The sequence below is a fragment of the Sprattus sprattus genome (assembly GCF_963457725.1).
Source record: "Sprattus sprattus genome assembly, chromosome: 8".
NCBI lineage: Eukaryota > Metazoa > Chordata > Actinopteri > Clupeiformes > Clupeidae > Sprattus > Sprattus sprattus.
The window spans coordinates 27,040,095-27,065,695 of record NC_137927.1 but is presented as its reverse complement, the minus strand read 5'-3'; the positions used below and the strand labels follow the sequence as shown (position 1 = coordinate 27,065,695).

The following is a 25,601-nucleotide window of genomic DNA, read 5'->3' as shown; positions in this document are numbered from 1 at the left end:
GCCAAAATCATATTTCACAGTTGGGCACAGATGGCCAGACCCACAGCTGGGCCTCACAGCGAAGCCACAGCTGTGGGTCCGGTCCCCACGGAGACACAGGGCTGGGATGGATGCGACAGTTGGGAACACCTTCTATCCCCAGGCAGCCAGCCAAAAGGGTAGCGGTCCAAATCTCACTACTGGGATAGGCGGGAAGAGCTGCGGCTAGTCAGGCCTGCTATTCAATTATTCATGTCCTCCATTAGCGCGCGGGCCACGGTCGGGTCAAGATGTAAAACATTTGGATGACGTAAGGCAGTTAACGAGGATGGAGCTTCAGTTTCCAGTCGGGCTGCCACAGGACACACAAGCAAAATGTCCTGCCAGAAAATAAAGACTTGAGCAGGCTTTTTTTTTTTTCCTGAATGCTGGGGTGAGCGATTCCTTTTCACAAAGGTGACACAAAAAAAACACCTGTGTAGTTTGTCACTCATGGTGAGGTCACTGTAACAAATCTAAGATTTTAAGATATCTTAAAGTGTGTATTCCTGAGAGTGTTGTTAAATGGGACTGCGAGATGATCATTGTACACTACTGCTTAAACAGATGGAAACAAAGAATGTTTGCTGGCAAAATGCATGGACAAAAAAAACACGAATAAAGAAAATTGACAAAAACAATGGAAGTGTCTGACACTAAAAGACAATAAGAAGATTTTGACAACAGAGACAGGAGTTGACCAAAAGGGGAACACAGAGCAGCAACTATTGTAATGCCAACATCACTCTTTAAATGGCTTTTCCATATGCATTGTCCATGAATGACTGAGACACCACAAAAGACATAAAACAGCAGCTTGTGACTAGAAAGGGATGTCAAAAAGGACAGAGAGGGACAGTTATGAGGACACGAGACAGTCAGTGCAGACAATACAGACAGACAGACAGACAGACAGACAGACAGACAGACGGACGGACAGACAGACAGACGTACGGACAGACGTACGGACAGACGTACGGACAGACAGGGGTGAGCACACAGCATTCAGCAATCACTCCAGCACACAGCACAATGTTTGGTTTCTTCTTTAATGAGTTAAAACATAGTTTAAAAACATGAGTCGAGCATCACATGTTTCCATGACAACATTTGTAAACATCCATGATACAGTACATGCAATGACGCGAAGCAATACATTAAGTAACAGCATGATCCATTAATAATGTTAACATCATAAACAAATAGGAGACATACATAGTTGATGATGATGATCATGATGATGGTTAAGAAATAAAGAATTTTGTGAGTAATAAATATGGTTTAGACAGAATGTTTAAGACAAACGAAGAAGGTGCAAAAAGTGTGAATGTGCACGTGTGTATGTATGTATGTTTGTGTGTGTGTATGTGTTTGGCATGACTGTATACATACATGAACAGCCTTTCTGCACCAAAAAGAGCACATACAAATTTAACCTTAAGATACAACTTTGGTTGGGGGGGGGGGGGGGGGGGTCTTCTTGAAGTGTGAAATATAAGCACTCATATGGCACAAAGACTCACAGTAGTCAACATAAGAAGCAGAACCTGCCAGAACACAACCCACCACCAACACACAGGCTGCCTGAAGTAGTCAGTTCACAGTGGTAAACACCCCACATCTGCAAAGGACCACAAGTCCTATACATCTACAATCAACTCAGCCGGGACAACAGAGATGGGGAGATAGATAGCCCAGAAATACAAACACAGACATCAGCCAGTGACGAAACAGGGAAGGCATGGAAGGCCAGGCACACAGGTACACTGTATGGACAGGCTGATGGTGTGAGGTCAGACTCATCTGTTTAGATAGACACAAGCTTAACAAGCTTCTATTTCACAGTAGACATGCCTCTTGGAATAGAAATACACCAAATTGAAGGGGCACGATGTAGCGCTTTGTCAGAAAAATAAAAAGGCTTCCAGGCATAACAAAAAGATAGCAAGTCCCAATATTTCTGTGCATTCTGTGCAGGTGTTTTTATGCATTTGTATATACGTTTCGGGGCCTGAGAAATATTAACAAGCACGATACAATGCCTGAAAGACAAGATGCGCAGAATTCACAGCAACACTGGGAGCGTTTTTGTAAATCTAAAAGCCATTTTATTCTGACAAAAACTCTATACTCCTCCGTTAACTTTTTTTCTTCCGGTAATACTTGCAGTAAATTTGTTTAAAAGAGGGAAAAGATTTAATATGCAAACAGGATCACAAATATCCCTGGAGTAAAACCACGTAAGGTAGATAAATAAAACACATTAGACACTCAGAGGCCACTGGGAACGAGAAGGATTACTGCGAAACTGCACGATAGCTGTGTCTTTCCAAACAGTGCTTTTTACGAGGGAGGGAGATTATTTCTGAGCTGGAGCCCAGAGTGGAGGGGAGTAAATGGACACCCCAGGACATCAAGAGCTGTCAAACAGAAAGCAGTGAGACAATTGAGGGGAGAAGAGGTCAGAGCCGCCCGCTGCCCAGGGCCTTCATGCAGCAGCAGCAGCCCGCTACCACACAGAGAGAAAGAGGAGGAGAAGAAAAAACAAACGCTTTAGTACACAGGGACATCGGGGGCTTCAAATCAGGACAGCAGAGGCGGAAAGGGGGGCAGAGAGATTTTAAGGAGCAAACGGACAGTCACACTGAGGAGGGCACAGAGGTGCAACAAAGCTAGACAGTGGAGATGTAGCAGATTGGAGACGCTGGACGGGCTAAGGGGGAGTATGGGGCTGGGCAGTCTGACGGGGTGGCTGGGGAGTCTGACGGGGTGACTGGGGAGTCTGACTGGGTGACTGGGGAGTCTGACGGGTCGACTGGGGAGTCTGACGGGGTGACTGGGGAGTCTGACGGGGTGACTGGAGAGTCTGAAGGGGCGCTTTCAGCTGGAAGGGCAGGGAGGGACTCAGGGGGATCAGCGGGATCGGCTTTTAAGGTGTCTGGGGTTTGAGGTGCAGAGAGAGCATCTAGTGTCTCTGAGGTTAGGACCAGACTGGCAGCTGGAGGAGGAGGTGTGGGTGGGTATGATGTGAGAGGGGGGCAGGGGTCGTCAGTGGGAGGGGGGCAGGGGTCGTCAGTGGGAGGGGGGCTGGGGGGGGTGTCAGTGGGAGTGGTAAGTGCGGGGGGCGCTGGGGTGTCTGACACCTGAGCAGCCGAATGTGCGTTTTCCACTGGCGAGGGAAGTGAGGTATCTGAACTCAGTGGGCTTGATAGAGTGTCATCAGCTGGCATAGCTGAGCTATCTGACTCAATAAGGCTTTGGGCGCTAGCTTGTGGAGGCACTGCAGGGGTATTTGGCATGTTTGGCGATAAACACAGAGAGGGGATATTGGGCTGTGCATGGGCAAGCAGAGTGTCTGGTGTATGAGATAGAGTAGGAGGGCTGATTGGCAGTAGAGGGCTATTGAGCAGATCTGCCTGAAGGCTGATAGCCTCTGATTCTCCAGACTCTGCATCTCTCTGCTCTGAAAGGGCAACATTGGCTTCCAGCACCTGTAGAAATATCAGTATATGTTACAACATACTAACTTACACACACACTAACAGATAGAACTAACAGAACAAACTATCTACACACACACACACACACACACACACACACACACACACACACAAACACACACACACACACACACACAAACACACAAACACACACACACACACACACACACACACACACAAACAAACACACACACACACACACACACACACACACAACTACAACCATATCTGAGCACACATTAGCATCACAAACAGATCCACAGACTTACACACCTACACAAAATCACATACTGACAACAAGCACAGCATCAGTTTAATACTGAGAAGTACCAGTTTACCCATAACCTCGGGTTTGAAATAACAGGCACTGGAGCGCTTTACAGCAACACACACACACACACACACACACTGGAGCGCTTTACAGCAACACACACACACACACACACACACACACACACACACACACACACACACACACACACACACACACACACACACACACACACACACACACACACACACACACACACACACACACACACACACACACACACACACACACACACACACACACACACACACAGGAGCGCTTTACAGCAACACATCCCCACATCCTTAAGTGCTGACCACAGTCCAGTCCACACAAATTATATCCCTTACCAACAGGGCCTTTCACCAGAACAAGTTCAATATAGTGATACAGCCACCCCACCCAGAGACCACACACACACCCCACCCAGAGACCACACACACACACACACACACACACACACACACACACACACACACACACAGACACAGACACAGACCCACACACACACACACACACACACAGACACAGACACAGACACAGACACAGACACAGATACAGATACAGACACAGACCCACACACACACACACACAAGCACACACACACACACAAGCACACACACACACCCACACACACAGACACAAACACACACACACAGACAGACCTTGTGGAGACCCTCCATCACCATGTGTGGCATGTGCTCATTCAGCATAGCAGGGGAGATGATGACTTCATCGAAGGCCTTGTTGTCGCCCCACAGGGCGGAGTATGTGGGATCTTCCTGTCCGCAGCTGCCAACAGGAAGGGAGAGTTCACTTTCTCCAAAATACCACACACATACCACAGGCCTACATTTATCACCTAAACAACAATACATTATCACCATCCACTGTGCTGCATAGACTAAAACTATTCAAAACACAAGGTTAGTCTTTCATTTTAAAAAATGTATATACTGTATATACATACATATACATGTGCTTGCTCGTGACAAAACCTTCTGTGTTAAAAGCCGTATCTGAGCAGATGATCAAGTTCATTTGAGTTCATCATTTGTGAAAAAGCGTGCAGCAAAAACAAAAAAAAGAAAAAAAACAAGAAAACCAGCTCAAGCAGATGCATCAGTAAAGCACCTATGTGACCAATTTAAGGTTATTCAACCCTCTACTAGCCAAGTGGAGTTATTGCCATTATGGCAGAAGGGTTATTTTGTTCCACAGAAATTCCCCACCTACCATTTTCCATTATCATTTATTCAGAAGTGCTTTGAGACTATAATGAGAAGAAGAGACACTGTGAATATAAAGATGAGTATTACTATCCTGCACATCAGTAGTACACGTTTTTGAGCACCAATTCCACCACAACACTTCAGTTTGTAAACCGCAGCTCTGAACCTATCTGCTGTTCTCTCTCTTTCCCTTGCCGCCTCTCCCTCCTTTTATCTCGCTTCCATGCAGTGTCTTTCATTCACTTGCCAGCACTTTCCCTTCCCCTCCCTGGATAGGTCAGCGAGCGTGGTTCTCACCATGACTCCGGGGGGTGGTTGTGCACCACGTGGATGACCCGTCCCGGCGGGTAGAGGGGGGTGGAGGCAGACAGGGCGATGCTTAGGTCACTGGGGTGCAGCCAGAGGCGGGAGCTTGGCGGGGCGGGGCCCTGAGGCTGGGGTCCGTCCTCCTCCGGGAACTCCGATTTGGGAATGCACTTGGTGCCGCCCGCAATGATCCTCCACTAGGAAAACACAGTGTAAACACAGACACCACATTTACACATTCATAAACATACTTTACATACTTTAGGGGCAGCTGTGGCCTACTGATTAGGGTTTCGGGTGGAAACCGTAGGGTGGCCGGTTCGATCCACGACCAGTAGGAAAAATGTGGGCTGGGGAAGTGGTAGACCACGGCTCTCCCATGCTCACATCCACGGCTGGAGTGCCCTTGAGCAAGGCACCTAAACCCAAGCACTGCTCCCCGGGCGCCGCCAAAGGCAGCTCACTGCTCCGGGTTAGTGTGCTTCACTGTGTGCTTCACTGTGTGTATCACTACCCTGGATGGGTAAAATGCAGAGATAGAATTCAGAGTGTGTGTGTGTGTCACTATCTCTGCCATAAACATAGTCACTTGTCACTAGGGCTCATTTCCATTTCCATTTCCATCACATACAGGTACATGCTTATCTGCCATTACTGTACCTTCATGAGTTAATTTAAACTCAGCCATTTATACATTTCATCATCTAAAGGGTGAAAGAGATGAGAAAGAGAGATGCAGTGCCAGTGAGGGAGGAGAGAGTCTTTGTGGCAGACATGAGAGAGGCTGGGTATCGGGTAGCTGAATTCACATGAGAGGAGGTCTGGAATGAGTTTAGATTACAGAATGTAATTAAGGATTAGGGCAATTACAGTTAGCGTTTAAGTAATTAAGATAGGGATGAGATAAAGGAATATATTCAGCCATCAACAGGATGAGAGGGTGTTAGTTTAGTCTGCCGTTCCAGTAGAGACACTGTCAATGCAGGCCAGCAATACTTTATCTATCAGAAGAAGTCAATGTTACTGTGCTGGGTAATCCTTCAAGGACACAGGTAAAGCTGATCTCCTTTAACGGAACAGAATGACACACGTGCAGAGAGGGTCACAATATGTAGGGTCATCTGCACCACGCCCTCTTTACTATAATTAGGAAGTCTAACATTCACACTTTAAAATCACTATAAACCATTCTTTAGGAACCAATAGAGCATTGCAATCATTTTAAATCTCTTGAATCTTGAATACCCAGGGAAAGAAGACCATGAGCCGACCAATGGCCTACTAAATAAGGTAGGACACAAGGAAGGTGGCGGAGAGGGGAGATGAAAAGGACAACATGGCTACAGAAAGATCAAGCATAAATCTTATGGTCATAGTCACAAGGTCTCTTACCACCTTGGCGCACAAACAACTACGGGAAAAGACCCCTAACACATTGACAAAGGTATACAGTTCAACTACTATGTACTCAGTTCAAATGAGGAGTCATTGATTTAATTTTATATCAGAACCAGTATATGTAGCTATGGGGAGAGAGTAGTCACCCCACCAGGACTTGACTCCGGGTCTACAGGGTGCTAAACCTGTACACTGACCGCAACGCCAAAGAGACAGGCTCGGTGGTATGGCAGTCAGAGAAACATACTCATGTGGAGTGACAGCACTCTATAATAAAAGATGGTTAACAGTGTTGATGCCATAATAATAATAATCACAGAAATAACTCAACAACAAAAAATGATCTGTGGTGTAGTGTAAATAAAACAGAAAGCAGCGCGAGAGTGAAGAGACAAGAGGAGAGGAGGAGAGAGGAGAGGAGAGGAGAGGAGAGGAGGAGATAGGAGAGGAGAGTGAGGAGAGAAGAGTGAGGAGAGGAAAGGAGAGGAGAGGAGAGGAGAGGAGAGGAGAGGAGAGGAGAGAAGAGGAGAGGAGAGGAGAGTGAAGAGAGGAGAGGAGAGGAGAGGAGAGGAGAGGAGAGGAGAGGAGAGGAGAAGAGAGGAGAGGGGAGGAGAGGAGAGGAGAGTGAGGAGAGAAGAGTGAGGAGAGGAAAGGAGAGGAGGATATAAGAGAGGAGAGAAGAGGAGAGGAGGAGATAGGAGAGGAGAGTGAAGAGAAGAGAGGAGAGGAGAGGAGAGGAGGTGATGGGCTGGCAGCAGTAACTGCACCACTGGCTCAGGCTAGCCAGTCCTCTCCAGTGCTACAGCACATGAACACAAACACACTGCCTGTGTCCAATCACAGTGGGAACCCAGGGAACAGCACAGTTTCCATGTCCAGCTCACCTTTGGCTTGTCGCTCTTTTGTAAGACTTCCAGAAGGTGACGACGGAACCCTTCTAGCTGGAAGAGGCCAATCCTGAGAAAACCAAGAAACAAGACAAGATGTTTTCAAGTAGCGTGTGCGTTTCGCTACGACACCACAAAACATGCTCATTCCCACGTGCACAGACCAAGATGAAAGTAGGGACAGGGACAATGGGTGGACAGACAGAGGGGACATCTCACCTTGGAACCAGATCCTTTCCCAATACCACTGAGGTGCAAAACTCCTTAGAGTACTCCATGGCATCCTCACTGAGACAGAGAAATAAACAGCACAATAAGCATGTAGCAGGCAGGTGGGGAACCGCTGCAATTACAGCAGTAGCATTTTCACACACAGTAGACCTAAACACACTAGCACACAGCCGCTGAGGGGATTTGTATGATCCGTGCTATTATGTACTGCTAATGTAAACAAACGCAGCGGAGTGCCTCGTTCTGTAAACACACGCTGCGCTAAACTCCAGCCAGACGTCTGGAAATGCAGGACTGAAACCAAAACCAACAGCGTTTGACATATGAAATGCGTGATTTAAACGGCCTCCTAGGAAGAGTATGTGGCCGTGTGCATGAGCGCTATTTTGTACATTTCTCCTAATCGCCACGGGGGTCTCACACACATATATACATATACACACTGTGAAGTCATACAGTACTAAGTAGGTGATAGTCTGGCACGATGTTTGGTTAGCTTCATGGGTATATAATCATCCAGAGGCTCTTTAGAGCTGGGGCTATTGTCAGCCGACTGATAACGTGCCAGCCTACATCCGAAGGGGTCCTTGAGAAGAGGCTCATGGAGCCTGTGCCCTAATTTAAGTGCAGAATTAAAAGTGGAGCGTGCCTCGTTGCTACTATGAATTAAAACCAACAGCCTAAGGGCCTTCTGACTCAGACACACAGTATTACCCAATCTGGGCTTAATCATGGCTTCTGTGCAGTGCTTCTATATATTATGCACCCTCCTCTGCCACAATGCGTGTGGCTACAGCCTGATTTACCTTGCAGAGGCAGCTCCACGGATAGAGGGATTAGGGTGAACGGGTTCAGGGAGTTAATTCAGGAGAGTCAATCTGCTGGAGATTATTTGAGTAGAGTAACTATCCCCCATCCAACCGACAACTCTCCCTGTTCACCTGCAATATTCGTCACTCTTGCTCATACCCACAATCTCTCATTGTGTAAACAGCTGCTAAATCCAAATGTTTGCCCATCTCGGAGATTAAAGGAGCCTTTTTTTGTCCTGCCAGACAGGATTTGCGCTAAGCCCAGACCTCAAATATATTTTGCCTGGACATCCTCCACTCTAGTCGCTAAACATAGCCCCAGACGTTTCTCCATCGCTCTCCAGGAAACCAGTCCAAATTTCATTCAATCCTCTCCCCCCCCAGTTGAGCTATGCAGGGTGGATGGATGCATCCTAAGGCCATGTTCAGAGGCCATGTTCAGAGGCCGTGGCCCGGGCTGCTCACCTGAGGAGGCCACCTGGGGGGGAGTAGGCGTAGCAGTGCAGGGACGGGTACTGGGGCCGCAGCAGGAAGGACAGGATAGCTGCAGTGCCTGCGCCCAGCGAGTGGCCCACGATCACCAGGCCGTAATGCATTGTGCCTTTGCTCTGTGAAGTCCAACACACACACACACACACACACACACACACACACACACACACACACACACACACACACACACACACACACACACACACACAGACACAGACACAGAGACACACACGCACACGCACACGCACACGCACAGAGAGAGGTAAATCAATACATTTATGCTACATATTAACATCTGCTTGCTAAGTAGACTCAAATTTCATCATCACTTTTTCTCACTCACACACACACACACACACACATCAATGATGAGAGCAGAGAGAGGTAAATCAATAAATATATGCTACATATAAATATTTGCTTGCTAAGTAGACTCAAATTTCATCATCCCTTTTTCTCACTCACACACACTCACACACACACACACACACACACACACACACACACACACTATCTTTTACCAGATCTCTCCCGAAGGCCTGGGACAGTATCATCTCCTGCTCCAGTTTCTTCTTGATGTACTCTGCTGAGTAAACCATGCCCTGAGGAAGCCCAACAGACAGGAAGAATGTCAAGTTACATAGCCCCTGTGTGGAGTTCACTCTGTACTTTCAAGAGCTAAAAAGGAATGTTTGTGTTTGTGTACGAAGAGAAAGAGAGAGAAGGAAGAAAAAAAGTAAGGGAAGAGAGAGAGAGTGAGTGAGAGAAAGAGTGAGTGTCCTATAGCCTTGCCTGTATGTGGTTGTGAGTGCAAATATTCTGCATACCAGCAAGTACGTGTGTGTGTGTGTGTGTGTGTGTGTGTGTGTGCAAGAAAGTGAGTGTGTATATGTGCGTGTGAGTGTGTGCAAGTGAGTCTGTGTGTAAGTGTGTGCGAGCAAGTGAGTATCTGTGTGTGTGAGTGTGTATCTGTGTGTATGACTGTGTATCTGTGTGTGTGCGAGCGAGTGAGTGAATGTGTATCTATGTGTGTGAGTGTGTATGTGCGTGTGTGTGTGTGTGTGTGTGTGTGTGTCTCACCTTGTGCCCAAGCCAGGTGCCATGCTGCTCCTCGACAGGCAAGCGCTCCGAGTCCCCTGTGAGATCCGTCAGAGCATCCTGCAGGAACAGGAAAGGAGGACAGGCACACGGAGAGGGGGGGGAGAGAGGGAACAGAGGGGAAAGAGAGAGAAAGTGGGGCATTGATGGGCAACATAATAATGGGAAAATAGAGACAGAGGGAGGGGGAAAGAGAGATAGGGCAAGGGGGTGGGAAGCAGAAAGGAGAGAGGGAGAGAGGGAGTAGGTGTTGAGTGACAGGAGATGGTCAGATAGAGTTGGTATGGCACTAAGCAGTGCCGACTGCCCAGTGGGAATGTTAGTATGGAATATGGGTGGCTGACCCTCTTACTCACTTTAAGGGATAGAGTTCCTCGAATACTGATGACGACTTTCTTCTTCCCATGGTCGACTGCTACGAAAAATGGAGTCTCATACACCTGGGAGCACACAATGACGCGCATTACACGACTGACTAACGGAATAAATCTGGTGTCATATTCATTTAAGTCTCATATCCATTTTCAGCAGTGGAGTAATGGACTCATTCTTTTTTCCCCAACTGAGTAATTCATCAGAGTTATCAATTCAAAAAAACATCAGAACTTTTAGCAGTTGGGAAAAGGTTTCCAAGAGACCCAATTCCTTCATTGTATTTCAACCATACGAGTACCACACTTCAACCCAGGCACTGTGCGGGGCCTGGTGCAAAGCGAGGAGTGATCTCTGCTCTCCATACCGGAGTGTCTGCAGTTCTGCTTTCCTCCCCAGTCCCCACGCCTCGATCCAGGGTTCCCACTTACCGCATCATGGCAAGACGTGTAGACGATCTGGACCTGCTTAAGGTCTTGGTCCAGAAAGGAGCGCCGGATAGCTAGGACATTACAGCCACAGCAGTTATCCTCCTCCACCGTCACGGCGTGGGTCATACGAGAGCTCGACCCTGATGTGCATCTGCCCAGGGGAAGAAAAGACAGGAGAGAGAGTTAGAGAGAAAGAAAAGAAAAGACAGGAGAGAGAGTTAGAGAGAAAGAAAAGAAAAGACAGGAGAGAGAGTTAGAGAGAAAGAAAAGACAGGAGAAAGAGTTAGAAAGCAAGAAGAGAGTGAGCGATAGAAACAGATTTGAAGGAAGAACACAGGAAATTAGAGATGTGGGAGGAGAAAACAAAGGGTGTAACGCGCCCCAATTTACTGATAGATATTCCTCCTAAAATCCAATTGTGGGATAATAGCAGAATCTCCGGCTCTTAGCGCAGGCAGGAGTGTGGAGGTGAGATTAGCCGCGCGTGGAGAGCTTTTGTGAATCGGGGAGCCGGAGTGTCTAATTGAGTGTGGTGCGGTGCGGTGCGGTGCGGTGCGGTGCGGTGCGGTGCGGCGCGGAAGTATGACTCACGAGCAGGAGCTGGCCAGCCTGCACAGCCCACAGGCAGGCTTCCTCAGCAGATACATGGGCCAGCCGTACGCCGCCAGGGCAAACAGCATGTAGTAGCACACCTCCTTATACATACTCATCTCAACCTGGACAGAGAGAGAGAGAGGAGGCACGTTAATGCACACACTCGCACGCAGACACACACACGCACACACACAAGTGTGCACATACAAATCAATAGCTAGATAGGATAAATTGCTTTGACATTGTCAAAACATTTATATGTATGCATAGCCATGAATGTCAACAGACAAATACTCACACGCAGACACACGCAGACACACACACACACACAGACACCATACTCACAGAGTTTTTAAGGTCCAGGTATTTTGTGTTGCGAGTTACAGGCATTCCGGATAAGAAGGCGATAATGTCGTTGTTTGCCTACGGAGGAAAGATAACACCCATTATTGTATGAACGTTATGTACACTGACATCCTGACAAGGTCACCATTCTAGTCCCATATCCGCTATCCCTCCTTCCCTCCCTCCCTCCTTCCCTCCCTCCCTCACTCCATCTCACTTTCTGTCCTTCTTTCCTTCAATAAATGAATCAAGCGGCTAATGGAAGGCACAACAATGATTCATCAATAGGAAATGAGCGGGTAAATGAACAGGCCTAATTTCACACCTATCCAGAGTGTCACTCTGCTTGCCCCAGCCTGAAATCACTCGCTTACGGCTAATCTGCCATCAACCCCCTCTCCACCTCACCCTGCTTGACCCTCATCCCACTCCCTCTCGTACCTGGTCCAAGATGGACGAGCGCTTGGACCTTTGCCGCTGTCTGAGGAGCACTAGTCCAGCAATGATGTCACTGGGCACGATGTCCAGGTCTCTGAAGAACTCGGCGAACAGGCTGGCCACCTCCGAGTAGGCATCCTGTGCAGAGGAGAGAGCCGCCATTGGTTGGGGGTGGAGGCATATGTGAGAGGGAATATGCACTTGTGCTTTCATTTTGTGATTTTTATTTTGTGCTTGTGCTTTTTCTACTACATATACAAAACAGAACCAGCTACAGAAGCACATTCAAGTCTTGAACCAGCTACAGAATGCAAACACATTCAGGTCTTGAACCAGCTACAGAATGCAAACACATTCATGTCTTGAACCCGCTACATAATGCATGCACATTCAAGTCTAGAACCACCTACAGAATGCAAACACATTCAAGTCTTGTAGCAATGTCCAGTGAAAGACACACAACATTAAAACAGAACTAAATTGTCTTAAAATGCCAAAATGCAGAATTGAGGCCAAATATAACTAAGGCTAACAAGTCCACTATCTTTTGCTCAGTGTGTATTGACAGCAGCCTGTGTGTTTCTACCATGCTGGTATACTGTGTTTGTGAGTGCAGGTTGGTGACATACAGACTGAGTGTCCTGGGCCCTGGTGCAGCACATGATAAACTTGAGTCTCCTGCTCCAGCTACTGGCCTGGCCCTCCTCCAGCCTATGTCTGAAGAAGAGAGAGAGAGAGAGGGAGAGAGAGAGAGAGACAGAGAGACATAGAGAGAAAGAGAGAGAGACATAGAGAGAAAGAGAGAGCGCGAGACATAGAGAGAGAGAGAGAGAGCGTGAGACATAGACCACAGATACATTGCCACTTTAAGCCAGATTATCTCAGTGCACACATCAATAGCCACAACCCCACTTCATACTGGATTAATCATTGCTCTGCCATAAAAAAAAGAAAGAACATAACTGTGTCATTGCACAACCCCACACAAGGCAATAAACGTTAATGGCCGAGGCGGCGTGAAGTGAAGGTACCTCAGTGTATATGTGGTCAGGTTGCGCTGCCGGCGCCGAGTGGCTTTCAGTTTAACAAAAGTGCGCCCCGTGGGGTCAAAGGTACACATGAGGGTGAAGCACACGCTGAAGATCACCAGCCAGTTGCAGGCTACAATTCCTGCGGAGAGGAAAGGCAAAGACACTGACATCTGAACCTCCGTGGAAATAACAAGACCAGATGGGGGAAGCTCCTTTTTTCTCTCGTTAAAGTGTTAAATTGCTACAGTCTTAAAAAGACTACTGCCCACAAACCAGACCTTGAGCAGAGAGGGACTCTGAAGAGAAAGTAGGCACGCCATTGTTGTTAATTCCTCCGGCTCATCTCCAGTTATATCCCATTTTTATATTATATTTTTTATTTTATATTTACTGAAACGCTGCATGGCCCTCCTGCCCTCCGGGGTGAGACCCCCACACTGGCTCATTCTACCTGTTGTCTTATTCCTTCTCTTTAACATTCTCCTGCTGCCTGCCTCCTACTCTCTTTCACTTCCTCCCAATTCCACACTCGCTCTCTGGACGGCTGGCGTACCCAGGGTGAGATTCTTGGCGGTGACATCTGAGCAGGGTTGATAGTACTGCACCAGCCATGCGATGCCCACCACCGCGTACACCAGCTCCACCAGCAGAATGGCTAGAGGGGAGAAACAGAGATCAAAGAGAGGGAAATCAAATCACCTGAATATGTCTGTGTGTGTGTGTGTGTTCGTGTGTCTCTCTGTCTGTGTGGGTGTGTGTGTGTGTGTGTGTTTCATTTTTGTGCATGAGCATACGTGTGTGTGTGTGTGTGACTCTCTCTGTCTGTGTGGGTGTGTGTGTTTTTCATTTCCGCGCATGCATGTGTGTGTGTGTTTATGTGTTTATTTGATGTGCATGAGCATACATGTGTGTGTGTGTGTGTGTGTGTGTGTATGTTTCATTTTTCTACATGAGCGTGCATATGTGTGTGTGTGTGTGTTTGTGTGTGTGTGTGTGTGTGTGTGTGTGTGTGTGTGCCTCTTACCCAGTCGTATGTAAAGCACGTACTGCACAGCATCGCGGGGCTGCGTGTAGAGGATGCTGCCCCTCATGCTCAGCCACATGATGGCGCTCTCGCAGATCAGGCAACTGACCAGGATGCCCAGGTAGCCGCAGCCATGGTCCACCAGCGTGATGGAGCAGGACTGGTCGGAGCCGTAGGGCAGGCCGAACAGCACCACCAGCAGGACCACCAGCCTGCTCACGGGGAACACAAAGAGAATCAGCGCACAAAGCACAATAGCACACACACACATCACTCAGAGCTTACAGAGGGCCTATGAGGCAACATACACACAGCATACAGCACTCTGTTTAAAAGCAGTGAGACAAAAATGTTAACAGTGAGAAAGATTGCATATTGCAAATGAATGGATGTTAATTTGATAAGCCACGTTAAAAACAATAACACGTAGCTGCGGGCATTCAGTGTAAACATGATGATGGGAGCCACGTGATGCTGGTGTGTACTGGCAGCAAACAGTGAAAGGGTTAGGGTTAGTGCCTACTGACTGAGCACATGTGCACACATCACTTAGCCTATAGGCAGTCTGACTAGGCACAAATAGAGAGCGTAATGCATGGAAACTTGAAGAGGAAAAAAGGAGAGAAAAAGAGTGGGTGGTCTCTGCCTTCTAATGCAATAATGTGGCTTTGCAGCAGACAAAATGACAAAGAGACCACAAGTTCTTTTTATGCAGGCAACCCTAACACACACATGCACACACACACACACACATGCACACACACACACACACACACACACACACACACACACACACACACACACACTAACTCACCATATGGAGTGCAGTAGAAAGAGAAAGAGTGCCGGCAACACCAGGTCATCACTGCCTACTGACCAGCGGCGCCGAAACAACACCATGCCCGGCATCACTGCCCTGAAACACAAAAAATACACACCATTGATTCACTGATGATTGGTCACGGGCACGCGCTATACAAAAGACTCTGTTCAGGTCGACCCTCCACCACACATATAGTCTTGTATTGTGTTTGCACAGAGTTTAAACTTCTAGAAATGTGCTAGTAATCCATTCAAGGGTAAACACACACACACACACACACACACACACACACACACACACACACACACAGGCACACACACAGGCACACACACAGGCACACACACAGGCACTCACACACACACCACACACACACCACACACACACACACAAAGACGCACACACACAAAGACGCACACACACACACACACACACACACACACACACACAAAGATGCACACAAAAACACTTTGGCAGACAAAACCACATTGTTCCAAGCTCAGTTTTGTTCATGACTGGGCCTGGTTTACCATTGAACTGCTTGCCTAATCCAGCAGACTTCCTCAAACCAGACATCCAAGTATGTCTTCCTCCGCCTCAGTCAACACAGCTTGTGTCCCTTCCCCTGCATAGAAACCCAGACAGCAAGGCCCAGACAGCAGGGAAAAACACTGCTTCTGCCCGGGACATTTTTACAACTCTTTCAGGCTTCTGCCCAGAAAGCTAAATAGGGGGAGTGACAGAAAGATATAGGGAGGGGGAGGGAGGAGCTGGTGCTCAGGGGTCTGAGAGAAAGAGAGCGAAACAGAGGGGGACCGAGAGACAGACAGACACTTGCTCAATCAGTGGCTCGAGTCATTGAGGCTTTTGTGTGTGCGCGGCAGTATAATGCACACTTCTGAGACGTGAGAACTTAAAGGGGCCTTGTTCACTCCAAGCCTAATTTGTGGAGCAGTGCACAACATTTTCTGAAAAGCAATGCTTATTTCTTGGTTGGTTCTTTCATAATTTTGTTCTTATTCCGGGAACATTATAATGGAATAGGCTTCCGTGTTGGGCATACATTTGTAACTGACAACTGATCAAAAGTACAAAGTACAAAGTACAAGTACAAACTAATTAATGATGGTAAATGTAGTGGTGTGTCCATCACCGTTCTACAAAGATTGAGATGTGATGGCCTTGACCTGACAGTCAAGAATATGGGCAGCTTTGGCCTGAGAGCATGACACTATACTGAGAGAGCGCCTGCAACACTTCCAATAAACCTACTTCCTGGCTCAACAAAAGCACACCAGCCGTTGGTTGATATTAAATAACAAGGATGTCAGCTATGACAACACAATAGCCTGAGGAAGAAGGCTGTAAAAATGGGAAGACGGTCTGCCAAACCTGACATGGAGGAAACAGTAAACAAGGGCGTTCCTGTGATGTTTGTCCTTTAAAGGCCTACCTGTTTCACATGGGAGAAATGTGGTACCCCTCTTCATATTGGAACGGCCAAATGTACTACCGAATTTATGCAGAGAATAAAGTTTTGCCCAAAGCTGTTTACATCCAGGAAGGCTTGTCAGAGTTGGCCCACTTAGAATGAGCCTGCTGCCAGCCAAGCCATGGGATTCTAGTCAGATTTTAAAACTTTCTTTGGTAAAAAATGTACTTTGCATTTGTTGGCACATAGATGACAGTGAGACGCAAGTCATTATTGACTTTATTAACTTGACTTTATTAACTATTGTGATCATCAACAGACAATCTGCCATCATAGGATCATATAAAGACTATATAAAACATACCAAAACATTCCAGATGGAGTCTAGCAACTAGCAGAAGTTGAACAGGTAGCCAAAACCATTAACCTATGCACAAGAATAAACAGCCTCTGTGTTCAGACACACATTGAGGCAGACACAACACTCTTTAATTGAGAATCAATCATGCTTTTCTCATTTTACTGCTTTTACTGTATGTCATTACGATCTGCACCATTCACTACATGATCACGGCCATATACAAAGAATAGAAACAAGGATCACAAGCAAGCACATTGGGAAAAAAAAGAAGCCATACAAATGTGTGACTTCTGCTTCCAATCCTCATTCCACTTACTGCACAAGGTAAATCAACATGAACACAGGTTTTGGGGACAAAGGGGCAATTTCCTTCTCTTTTACTTTTTCTTTTTGGCACACATTATTGAAAGGGACGCATCAGGGAAGGCATTGGTTTGTTGAAAGCATTATCAGAAGAAGAAAAAAAACACATCACAAACACATTGGCCACAGATGGATTAGTAACGGTTTGCCAATTTGCCAGCAGTGCCCATATGCATGTGTGTACTTTCTGCCGAACACAAAGACAAACACCGTAGGGTCTGAGCAAGGAGGCAACAGACCCAGCATAATGGCAGTTACAGTCCAATGACGCAGGAGCCACAGGGACAGTTTCACTCTGAGCGCAAGGACTTCGAGGAGAACAGACAGACAGACTGACAGATGGATAAACACAAGAAAAAAAAAGAGATGTCAAATAAGAAGCTGCAAGATGTGTGTTAAACGCAGATTGCTCAAAACACAACGAACACAAAAAAAAATAAATAAATAAATCAAAAATCACAAGCAAGAATACATACCGGTCTTGTTCCTGGGCTTTTGAAACAACACCTCATTATAGAAGACACCAATGAAAAGCTGGGAGTGCTAGGATAAAGAGGGGGTACAGAAAGACTGTCTTCACAGCATCCACAGCCATGGGCGTGGGTGTTTGTCAAGCGAGCAAGAGAAGCACAGGGAAGGGTAAATGGAGGAAGATAGAGAGTGAGTGACGGACAGGGTGTGTGTGTGTGCATGTGGGTGGGTGAGTTTGTGTTTGTGCATATGCCTATCTCTGTGTGTGACTTTGTGCTTCGTGGCTGTGTGTGTGTGTGTGTGTGTGTGTGTGTGTGTGTGTGTGTGTGTGTGTGTGTGTGTGTGTGTGTGAGAAAGGGAAAGAAATGAAGACAACTGTCAACAATCCCAGTGACAGACAAGAGTAGAGGATTGTGATGATGAGGATGGTGCAGCAGAGACGTGATGACGACACAGACCATCAGCCCTTAGCGGGGACCTAGAGCTTCATTAGTCCCCGGAGTAGGAGACCTGGGGTTTGGCACCAACCATTACGGGAGAACTATGAGTTGCCATGGCTGCAAGCTCCAGTCCACGGAAAAACATGACGACACCATCTTTAAAAATGTCCCAGCGGCTTGGTGCTATGAAGCGTTGCATACAATATGTACGTGTACAAATATTGTAAATACAAACAAAACAAAACATATAGTAGAACTGTTAATAAGTGGGTGAAACCGCTTGACTTGACTACAGCAAGGGGGAGGGGTATTCTAACAGATAATTTTGAGGTTTTTAGATTGGCTATTTTTTTATGTTCTCATCAACAGATATTTCAATTTTGTATGTTCTCTACAGTGCTCTTAACCAAGGCAAAATTTTCAATTTGGAATAAATCAGCTTCCCTCTGAAATTAGATTAGATTTAGATGCCACAGAGTGTTAGTGGATCGTGGAGTTGAAAATGAAGTACTTAACACAAAGCTTTAGAGGTGGCCCTAGTCTTCCCCGTGGATCTGACACCGCTGGCCTGTGTGCTATTGATGCAGAAAAACATTCCCATTCAGAGCACCCAGAGTCTGTTTGCTGGAAGAGGCTCGCTGTTGGTTCTCCAACTAACGGTTGCCTGAGACATTTCCGTTAGTGACATGACTACCCAGACCATCCCTTTTCTGCTTCACTGGTTAGGCACCAACAGATAAGGAAAAGTATATCATATGGATCATTTGGTTTGGTTTGCTTTTATTGCCTCTCTGTCAGACCAATAGGCAAGCCATTTCAACAATGATTATGATACCTTCGTTCATGAACAGCAGCAATACAAGTGAGAGACTTACTGTAAAAGGGAGTTATCATTGAAACTAACCTGATTTGTAGTATAAGTGGTCCTGATGGAAGAATGAATAGAATGGATGCCTTTAAGAAGCATTCCAGATCAATTGCTATTCGCTAACGATATGCTAGCGGGTAAAACTAACGAAATCTCTTTAAATGTGCTGACTTTGACATTATGACAAACTAGTTACTCAACAACTGTCCTAACACACTCAAACATCAAGCAAGTGCAACACAAGAAAGAGCAAGACGGCAAATAAGCTACTTACTAGTTCGGCAGAGAGTAGAAAGCCGGGCGGCGTCAGGCAATCTTACATTTAGCAGTTATAAGCCTATGGACCCTGGTATACCAATGGCACGGAGGCAATTCTCCATATTAAAAGTCATTGTAACGCCCCAATATTTTTCAAGCTGTTATTTTAAGGTAAAACTGCTTATCCTAACCCTACTCCTGAAGTATAATTGTTGCATGCTGTTACTTTAAGTTGTTAGATGCAATATGCACTGACACAAAAGGAATGTTCATGTGCCACCTTAATATAAACTTCACCATTGATATATTGACTCTGAATATATGGAGCAATGATCTTTTAGTGTTTAAGAAACACCTCCCTACCGCTCTCCAAGCTGCATTTAGGGAAACTCAGCCCAATACATTTCCACTAAAGGAGGTGTACTGAGTAATGCCCCAACCATTTAGTCATGTTCAATAAAAAAAAAACTTGTAAGCCCCATGTTGTTTAAAGGTTTGAACACAGAACTTGTCCCTTTTAGAGATGTATTCATATCTCCGCTATGATTGTACAATGGGTTAATTTGAATTGGATGAAAACAAATTGTGGTATGAATATTAAATCAGATTTTGTGACTTGCTGTGGAGCAAGGCATGGCATGTTTGTTACATGAATCTTAAAAAGTTATATTTATATATTTATATATAATATATATATTTCACACACCAAGAGTTTGTCAAGAGTTTCAGGGACATGTGCCAGGAGAGGTGGTAGCTAATCAGCTGACAGACTGAAACTAAACTAAATGACTGAGCTGACACTAAATACAAAAGCCAGGGACAAACACTAGTGTCCTTAAGGACACTCCACATCCCATCCATTACACGCCCAGCAGCTCCTCTTGAAACATGTCACCTTGCCACGCAAAGGATTCTGGGAAGCCACTAATCACCGGCAGCAGAGCGGGACTGAGCAGAGCCCTGGAGCAGAAGAGGATGCAAAGAAGCCAGGACAAAATGGAACAGAACCAGTTTGAAAGAGAGATTCCATGAAGCGACGCCGACGCTTTCATCGCATTCCAGCCGCATGGAGCATTCTATATCTGCCATCTCTATTCCAAAGACTTGCCCCCTAAGCGCCCGTTGCTAACCAGTCAGGTTAGACTAGAGAAGAGACAGTAGAACGGGTGTGGGGGGTTGGTGGTCTGGACAGTACACATTTTCCTTTTGTAGGTGAGGGTGGAAAAATGTGACTGTGCTTGCATGAGTGTGTGTGTGGGTGTGTGTGTGTGTGTGTGTGTGTGTGTGTGTGTGTGTGTGTGTGTGTGTGCGTGTGCGTGTGCGTGCGTGTGCGTGTGCGTGTGTGTGTGTGTGTGTGTGTGTGTGTGTGTGTGTGCGTGTGCGTGTGTGTGTGTGCGTGTCTTTATTTGTGAGCCTGTGCATGAAAGACAGAAAACTAAAGAGATTAAAACGAAGAGACAGAGAGATGGGAAACAAGCAGGAAAGAGACAGCAGTGCTCCTGGGCAAAGGGTGTGCACAAGCGCTGGTGAACATGCGGCTGAACATGCGGGTGAACAAGGTGAGACAGGCCCAAATTAGAACAGCTGAATGACACATGACATGTATGGAATGTGTCTGACTGGTCTTGGCACGCACAGCACATACAGAGCCACTACGCTGTGAACTGACATGACTTGACTTCTAAGACACTCCTGAAAGCTTGGTGAGCTGGCATGGCTCTTGAGGGCTGAGTTTCCTGTTAGTCATCCAAATATCCTGCTAAGGGGCATTTCTCCAACTCTTATCTCTTACTAACACTTTCTAACACTTTCCCCGCCTTTGGCTTATGACTAGGGAGATGCAATCAAGCACTGGAGGTCCACGGCTTCACAAATCCCAGTTGATTCCACGCGGAGGCCCTGGCTGGTATTCCAGCAAAGTAGCAGTTTCTGCTTGGACAACACACACAGTAATCCCTATAGGTTTACAGATTTTCCCAAATCCCACACTTAGGAATCCTATTATTACTGTACCACAGGAATGGCACCAATCTAAATGTGCCCGTCTCCACCAAACACAGGGTTGCCTTTGCCAAGCTGAGTATGCCACAGCCGAAACCGTGGAACAAACTAATGGAACACTCATGGGATTGACATCCCATACTGTGTATTCTGACGCAGGGATAATGTCATTTAAAGGCCACTAAGCTGTCCAGTAATGCCACTGTTTCAGTCCAGGTTTGGATGTAAATGAGTTTTGTAAACTGTGTATATGTCTTTAAAATACAGTGAGGTGAGCTGCGTTGGCACCCGGTGTTGAAGAAAGACTGAAGTCATTCGACATCACTGCAGCTTTTCATTGCAGCAGCCTGATGTGTAACTGGGTCACAGTAGTAATGTTCTAAATATGTTAAGTCAAAAAGCAACCCCTCCTCCTGTCCTCTCACTTCTTTTCATTTCGCAATTGCTCTCCTTCTCTCTCTCTCTCCCTCTCTTTCTCTCTTTCTCTCTCTCTCTCTCCCGCTCTCCTAATCTCCTCCATCTTTCAGACACCTTAAACACAAACAATTGAGCACTTGAAGCCAGCAACCACCTAACCAAAAAGCTATGCAAACATAGGGTGGAGCTGAAAATACACACTCCTCTGAAAGGAACACTATTTGGGCTCGTGTTATGTTATCACCTAACAGCTGCACTACAGGAGTCCATCTGAATCAACAATCCAATGGAAAAACACTCTCAAAAAATAGAAAACACTACATGAAAATAGAATAGTATGACTTTACTTAACACTTTGCAGGATGAGGAATAATTTACACACCTCAGACACAAACTGATTTTAAGATGCAATAAATATAAGATGATCAGAAGTTGTTCAGATAACCGCTCCCGATGTACAGATTGACGCCATGCATAGTAGCCTCCGCCATCATGTGTGAATGGGTAGATAGCATTAACCTGTAGAGTGCTCTAATGAGGGGGAAATCACTATATAAATACAGAGTTACTCATTTGCAATGCTCAAATGAAGTCACTGTGAAGACAGACAGACAGACAGACAGACAGACAGACAGACAGACAGACAGACAGATAGATAGATAGATAGATAGATAGATAGATAGATAGATAGACACAGACAGACAGACAGACAGACAGACAGACAGACAGACAGACAGACAGACAGACAGACAGAGAGACAGACACATAAAGACACACACACACACACACACACACACACACACACAGACACACACATTTCTGGTCTTTGATCATCTGACACCTTTTGATCTGACATTAGCACCAAGAGTTTCATCATATGCTGTTTCCTTAAGGAACAGTCTTTGGGGATCTGCTTGTGCAATTTTCGACGGACCCAAACTGGCATTTACTGCATGATGTCTGCAATTCTGAGTCACAGCCAACTCTTTGAGGGGAAACCCCAAAGGAGTGGGATCATGTGAGTGAGTGAGTGAGTGAGTGCGTGTGCATGGGTGAGGGTGTGTCTGTATAGGGGCACGTGAGCGTTGGCTTGACTGCGATTGTTCCATTGAGTTCCATTTTTGAAACACAAAGACACGTGTGTAATTACATCATGATGAATTTTGAAAGAAATATGCTTCTTGTCTTCTGTACCACATGGAAGGAAGATTTAAAAGGGAAAAAACAGTGCCAAAAGATCACCACAATACACACAGTCTCATGCAATCACATGAACATGCCAAGCGTACACATGGACACACACACACACACACACACACACACATGGACACACACACACACACACACACACACTTCATCTCTTTGAGTGCATCTAGTAGGTGAAAGGGACTGTGTGGGTGGGAGTGGGAGTGAAAGACAGAGCGAGCGAGGAAGAGATCAAGAAACAGAGAGAGAGCAGGAGAAAAAAGATGGAGGGGAGAAAGAGAGAAAGAAAGAAAGAGAGAGAGAGAGAGAGAGAGAGAGAGAGAGGCAGAGGGAGAGAGAGAGAGAGAGAGGCAGAGGGAGAGAGAGAGAGAGAGAGAGAGAGGCAGAGGGAGAGAGAGAGAGAGAGAGAGAGAGAGAGAGAGAGAGAGAGGCAGAGGGAGTGTGGGAGTAAGTGGCCCACAGCCTTCCGTCTAAAAAAGGAGGAGGGAAATCTTGAGCCAAAACCTGAATCTGGATGTGCTAGATAAAGATGGATGGGGGAGAAGAGGGAGAGAAAGAGAAAGAAAGACGGAAAGAGAGAGAGAGAGAAAGCAGGTTTCTCATCAACAGCTTATGCTGGCTCACAGGCACTAACATGCAGTGCACTGCAGCTGGCTTCCTAGCATATGAATAGTGAATGAGAGCGGAGGTGTGGGGGATACAGAGAGGGAGAGGGAGAGAGAGAGAGAGAAAGGTAGAGAGAGGGAAAGGGAGAGGGAGAGGGGATACGGAGAGGGAGAGGGAGAGAGAGAGGGAAGATGGAGACAAACAAAACAGACACAAGCAGGAGTACATGGGGCAACGCATACAGAGCACACCACGAGGAGGACGGCACAGAAGGGCCACAAGGAACAAGAAGAATAGAGTCAATCAGGAAGGACATAATGGTGAAGATGAAAAGAGAGAAGGAGTCCCAGTACAGCTCTGATAAAAACACATCAAAAGAGAGAAGGAGTCCCAGTACAGCACTAATGAAACACATCAGATGCAGGGAGTGGCATGAGGCACTGTTTTAGGGGGGGGAAGACTGGGTGAAAAGTTGAAGTCCTCTTCAGGTCTGTAACAATTCCATGTTCGTTCAACACTGTAAGCGATCAGATTAAGAGTAGATGCTATGAGGATACTGCGTCGCTCGGGCGAAAGGGACTCTCGATAGCCAAACCAGAAACACCAACGTTCCACAAAGAAAGTGTAAAGCAGAAGCAGAAGTTTGCCAAACTTTTTTTGAGGAACTCTGAACCTTTATATGGAAATCAATAGTTATTTACATTCTTCCACTAGAGAAAACGGGTCTGGTTTTGGTTTGGGTAGAGACAAGATTAGACAACATAAACTGGGACATTGACCTCAAACAGTTAGCGAGGGAGAGCGAGCGGCAGGATATTGCTCAGGCGCACATGAGCACAGTAAGGCACGAGGGGGTAAAGAGAGAGGAGACAGGTTCATGCTGTGATACCACTCATCATTCTCCTCCCTGCACTGAACGCTGCTCATCATTATGTAGGCCCAAACTCACAACCACTCAGTGGGCAAACAGACAGTATAGTCAATGAACAAAGCCGCAGTCGGTACACAACAGAGCCACCATTCTCCGACCACTCTCCGACCACTGCCTTTTCAAACCTCAAAATCAAACTAACTACTTCAAATAGCTTACTTCAAACAACATTTATATTCATCTCCACGGTGAAGGGTAAAGTGACTACTCTAAGAAAGATGGGATAATGACCTTTACACTACAAGATTGATCCACATAATGAGGTTTCTTTTTTAAACCCGTTGTTGTGCATTCAGTCCGATAACATTTCCAAAAGTTAAGAAGTTTCACACCTGTACATATTCAACTCCCACCTAAAGTTTTACTCTTGTCTAAGGAAGGGTGACCTCCCTTTGGTCTTTGGTCAGCCACAGAGGACACATGGAACTCCTCTGCTAGTCACCCTGCACTGGCTCCCTGGAGCTGTGAGAATTCAATTCAAGTCCCTCACTCTTGCCTATAGGACAGCCACTCGATGGGCACCAGCCTATTTAAATGCCATAATTCAGCGCTATTCACCCTCTCGACCACTTCACTCCTCTGAGGAGCGTGTCATCTTTGCCTTCTCTCTGCAACAAGAGATGGCAGTCAAGATTGTCAAGATTGGCGGTGGAATGCCTTGGTACATTTTAAAACACACCTTTTAAAACACTATCAGTCTAATTCGGTTTTTTTTGTTTGAGGTATACTTTATTAAATTATCATTATTATTATCATTATTTCTATTATTGCCATAATTATTCATTGCTTGTTTTAAATTGATCCTTTGTTTGCCTTAACCATAACCATTGGCACATTACACCCCTCAAGGGACAAAGTCATAAATAATTTACTCACAACTGATTAGATATTACAATGGTGGAACTGGC

General features: G+C 46.2%; 1 protein-coding gene across 1 annotated transcript in view; it reads right to left on the bottom strand.

The window, feature by feature from the left end:
* dagla (diacylglycerol lipase, alpha) overlaps nt 1-25,601 on the bottom strand; it is a 34,899-nt gene that overhangs the window by 5,666 nt on the left and 3,632 nt on the right. Inside the window, exons 2-18 of the mRNA XM_080843398.1 lie at nt 15,334-15,435; nt 14,520-14,731; nt 14,049-14,150; nt 13,496-13,634; nt 13,094-13,181; nt 12,468-12,602; nt 12,027-12,104; nt 11,679-11,803; nt 11,088-11,238; nt 10,641-10,724; nt 10,267-10,344; nt 9,708-9,788; nt 9,160-9,302; nt 7,871-7,939; nt 7,649-7,721; nt 5,358-5,563; nt 4,494-4,620 (exon numbers count right to left, since the gene is read on the bottom strand). Of these exons, the coding sequence (XP_080699524.1) occupies nt 4,494-4,620; nt 5,358-5,563; nt 7,649-7,721; nt 7,871-7,939; nt 9,160-9,302; nt 9,708-9,788; nt 10,267-10,344; nt 10,641-10,724; nt 11,088-11,238; nt 11,679-11,803; nt 12,027-12,104; nt 12,468-12,602; nt 13,094-13,181; nt 13,496-13,634; nt 14,049-14,150; nt 14,520-14,731; nt 15,334-15,428 (1,986 nt within the window). The 5' untranslated portion in view covers nt 15,429-15,435. The remainder of the gene's footprint in view (nt 1-4,493; nt 4,621-5,357; nt 5,564-7,648; nt 7,722-7,870; nt 7,940-9,159; nt 9,303-9,707; nt 9,789-10,266; nt 10,345-10,640; nt 10,725-11,087; nt 11,239-11,678; nt 11,804-12,026; nt 12,105-12,467; nt 12,603-13,093; nt 13,182-13,495; nt 13,635-14,048; nt 14,151-14,519; nt 14,732-15,333; nt 15,436-25,601) is intronic.